Here is a 4,370-nt window from a genome sequence, read left to right on the forward strand (position 1 = left end):
CCCATTGGGGAGCTGCCGCCAGAGACACCGGAGCTGCCCTATCTTCCGAGTCCTCTGTCCCAGGCGGGCGGGGCTGGTGTCCCTGCCCCTCCCTGCTGCTCTGGTTCCCCGGTGGCTGTGCAGGGAGCCAGGGACCCGGCCGCAGGGGGGCCAGGGGAGGAGGAGAAGTGTCTCCACCTGCTCACTGCCCTCTCCTTACAACCACCACCTGCCTCACTCACACACTCACACACACACACACTCACACACCATCCTTCGCCAGCTGACACGCCTGTCCTCCCGGTCCACACTTCCTCCTGCCTCTGGGCCGGCCGTTCTACACCCAGGACCACGCGCCTCGCTCCCAAAGGCCCGCCGTGGTCTTCCATGGGGTGCCCCTGCCTCACTACCAAGTCCCTCCGTCACTGCTGGGCGTCCCCTTCTCTGCAGGCTTGTCCTGAACCCTGAGCTCCACCAACCAGTCCCCCGTCCCCTCCTCTTCTCGTCTGGACCCTGCGTGACCTCCTGAACCAGCGGTGCTCTCCTCCTCCCCAGCCCCGACGCAGGCTCTCCACAAACTCCTGACACACCTGCTTGACGAGCCCCCTCATTGCACACGATGGCAGACCCCGTGCTTATGGCAGAGCTGAAACAACTCACTGGCAGTGTGACGGGGCATTCTCGTCTCCAGGCTCACCAGCTAGAGCGTGAGACCCCAAAACTCCGACACAAGCCCGGTCCTCCTGCTCCTGCTTCTCGAGGACATGGGCACGCTGTCCGGAGGAAGGGCGGTTGGCTCCCAAAAGGCCAAGTGTGGCCATTTCTGGGTTTCCATAGTAACTTCAGCATCCCTCCCATTCTCAGGGCTCCGAGGATTGGCGTGTAGTGACCCGGCAGCCCTAAAGTGAGCCTCGTCCGCTGCTGGCCCGCCCTGGACGGAAGCACGGGTCCTCTCAGACCCCAGGCCTCTGCCGAGAGGGGACCCCGCACTCAGAGATGAACCAGTCCCTCCTGCCCCCGCATCCCAGAGCGACCTGCAGGGCGACCTGAGGGCTCAGACAGGAAGAGGCAGAACCAGCAGGAGGCCAGGAGCCGGGAGATTTACACTGCGTGGAGGGGCTCTGCTCCCCGCCCACGGCGAGGACTCGGGAAACCTCGGGTCCCACTGGGGCAGAAACAGACTGGAGGAGACGACATAGGAGGCCGCAGAGGGAGGGAGGGCGGAGACACAGGTCCCCCAGACCCGACTTTCCACAGCTGGACGGTGGCACCATGACCAGCGTATTCCAGGCGCCCACTGGCCCTGCCACAGGAGAAAAGCAAGACCCCGAATTCCTCCTCCCCCCATGTATCCCCCATCACTGAGCCCTGAGAGACACGGTCAAGGCTGCCGTGGAGACCAGAAGGGGAGGCCATGCGTCCCCTTCCATCGGCCCTTCTTGCCCCTGGACACGCCTGCTGGACGGGCAGCAGCCTGCCCTCTGGGAGGGACTCCTGTCTGGCTGAGGCTCACGGAGCTGCCAGGAAGCAGGAGACGAATGAATTGACGTAGGACCCCTTCCAGCCGAAACCCACCCCTCTGGCCCCCACCCTAACTCTTTGGGACCAGCAAAGGGAGCAGGCAGGCCCCCCGCCAGGAGTAATTGAAAGGAGCAGATGAGAATGTGTCCCCCACCTCCCCTGCCTGCCCCAGGGGGGCTGCCGAGAAATGGAAACTAATCAAATTACACCCGACAGCCTCCCTCCTGGGCCCAGGAGCCCAGGGCTGGCCGGGGCAGGCAGGCTGGGTGGGTGGGTGGAGGCGGGGGGGGGGGGGGTCACGTCTAATCCACTGTGAACGTCTTGATGTGCAGCAACAGCTTAGAGGGGGCTCAGGTTTCCGTGGCGTTGGCTATATTTATCTCTGGTTCCATGCCAGCGGGAAGGGTTTAAATGGCACCCAGCAGTTGGCGTGAGGGGCTGCAGGAGCTTGGGGGCCAGTGGCAGGAACGAGCCTCTTCCGACCCCATGGAGCTGTATGAGACACCCCCCTACTTCTACCAGGAGCCCCACTTCTACGACGGGGAAAACTACCTGCCCGTCCACCTCCAGGGCTTCGAGCCGCCGGGCTACGAGCGGACTGAGCTCAGCCTGAGCCCCGAGGCCCGGGGACCCCTAGAAGACAAGGGGCTGGGGACCCCCGAGCACTGCCCGGGCCAGTGCCTGCCGTGGGCGTGCAAGGCGTGTAAGAGGAAGTCCGTGTCCGTGGACCGGCGGCGGGCGGCCACGCTGAGGGAGAAGCGCCGGCTCAAGAAGGTGAACGAGGCCTTCGAGGCGCTGAAGCGGAGCACCCTGCTGAACCCCAACCAGCGGCTGCCCAAGGTGGAGATCCTGCGGAGCGCCATCCAGTACATCGAGCGCCTGCAGGCCCTGCTCAGCTCCCTCCGCCAGGAGGAGCGCGGGCTGCGCTGCCCGCGGGGCGGCCCCCCGGCGGGGGTAAGTGCTGCCCCACCTGCCCGTGGGAGGGGCGCAGTCTCAGGCTCCTACGTGGGCTCGTGGGACAGTCCTCGGTCAGAGCTGGGCGCCCAGCTGTCCCTGTGTCCCGTGTCCTTTCCAGGCAGGACAGGCAGCAGGACAAGCAGAGATGGGGGTGGGGGGCAGGGGTCCGGAGGAGGGTCAAGGAAAAGTCCCGAGTCAGCCGGGTCAGTGCCTGGGGATGGACAGCTCCACCCCCACCACCCCACCCGGAACCCCAGCACTTGCATAGAGAGGCCCTGGCTGGGCTGGACACCCTGATCTCAGGGTCAGGAAAACCAGGCACCCCTTTAAGCTGGTGTCCACCCAGATGGAAGCCAGGAAAGGCCTGGAAGCTGGGGCTCTGTGGCCAGGCGGGGGCAGGGAAGGGGTGAGTTGTGACGCTCCCAGTGGAGGGGGTGACCTGGGCTGGAGGGGTAGCCTGGCCACAGGAGCTTCTGCCCTGGGGACTGGACAGAGGGCACCACGGAGACCGCTGTGCCTGACCTTGGGCCTCGGTGTCTAGCAGGTACCCAGTGAATGCAGCTCCCACAGCGCCTCCTGCAGTCCAGAGTGGGGCAGCGCCCTGGAGTTCGGCCCCAACCCAGGGGGTAAGTGAGGAGGGACCTGGTCAGCTTGGCTCAAATCCCTCAGCCTGTGTCCAGCCCAGGTCGCCCCTCTTCCCTTATTCCCTGCCCCGGCTTCTCCCCTCGGCCTCTGCGGGGACCTGCTGAACCCAGGGCCTCAGGGCTGGAGCTGCGCCTCCTGCAGCTCCTGCCTTGTGCCTGGTGGCCAGTGGCTGACCTTCTCCACAGGGAGGAGCCTGTCCCTACCCCAGGGGTTCCTGGGAGTCCCGAGTCCGTGCTGCCTAATGCCAGCAAGGGCAGGGCCATCTCCCAGGACACACCACCCAGGCTCCAACTCCCAGGGCAGTCGGAATAGCTGCTTCCAACCCCAGCCCAGCCCCAGGAGCGGAGTTGGGAGGAGGCACCTGTCCCACGCGTGCCACTGGGAAGGGCAGCAGCACTCCTGAGCTGGAGACGTCTGTCGCCAGGTGACCCCCGCCCACCTTCTCCCCACAGACCATCTGCTCCCAGCGGACCCTGCGGACGCCCACAACCTGCACTCGCTCACCTCCATCGTGGACAGCATCACCATGGAGGACGTCTCTGTGGCCTTCCCGGATGAAACCCTGCCCAACTGAGGTGGTCTGCGGCCGGCGGCCAGGGGCCCACAGGCTGGCCACAGATGCCGCCACTGGGGCACGGAGGCCGCCGAAGCCAGGCTGTCCTGATGCCAGGAGGCCAGCCTGCCCCTCTCCTCGCCTGTCGAAGGTTAAGCCACCACCCAGAGAGGGAGTGGGCGCTCTCACTTGGCTGACTGCTCAGAGCTCCCAGGGCCATCCGGGTCCAGGGAGACAGAGCAGGGGACCAGAGTGCCCTCGGGTGCCTCGCTCAGGGGCAAACTCAGGAGCTTCCCTTCGAGTATAACTCAGCCTTTGGCTCCCCCCTCCCCCCAAGGCCAGTCTGAGCGAGAGTGTCCTGACCCGGACACACGGTGCACCTCCGTCTGCTGTTCCTGAGGCAGCGGCTGGGCTGGGCCTGCCCTGACTCAGGAGCAGGAAGAGGTGCCCTGTCTCCCAGTCCCCGGGGGCCAAGCTTCTGCCGTGAACACTGGGAAACCCCAGGGTTTATGTTGTTTGTTCTGCGTGTTGTTTGTGAAGCTGCCATCTGACCAAGGTGTCCTGTGCAAAGTTGCCAGGTATGGGATGGGGGGCGGGGCTCTTGGGGTGACTTCCTTTGATAACTAAGCATTGTGTGGTTTTGCTATTGTTTTGTAATTTTTTTTTTGCTAACTTATTTGGATTTCCTTTTTTAAAAAATGAATAAACACTGGTT

General features: G+C 64.5%; 1 protein-coding gene across 2 annotated transcripts; it reads left to right on the forward strand.

The window, feature by feature from the left end:
* Positions 1-1,911: 1,911 nt before the first annotated feature.
* On the forward strand, positions 1,912-4,370 carry MYOG (myogenin; the record flags this gene model as incomplete). Of its 2 annotated transcripts, none has more annotated exons than XM_081114412.1 (3): positions 1,912-2,454; positions 2,999-3,083; positions 3,555-4,370. In XM_081114412.1, 3 exons carry the CDS (start codon positions 1,912-1,914, stop codon positions 3,674-3,676), a joined length of 750 nt encoding a protein of 249 aa, XP_080970538.1. In that variant the 3' UTR covers positions 3,677-4,370. The 2 variants fall into 2 exon arrangements, with proteins under 2 accessions (XP_080970538.1, XP_080970539.1); XM_081114413.1 differs by having other exon boundaries at positions 3,002-3,083.

This window comes from Myotis nattereri (genome assembly GCF_964212035.1).
Source record: "Myotis nattereri genome assembly, chromosome: 20".
NCBI classification, from domain to species: domain Eukaryota; kingdom Metazoa; phylum Chordata; class Mammalia; order Chiroptera; family Vespertilionidae; genus Myotis; species Myotis nattereri.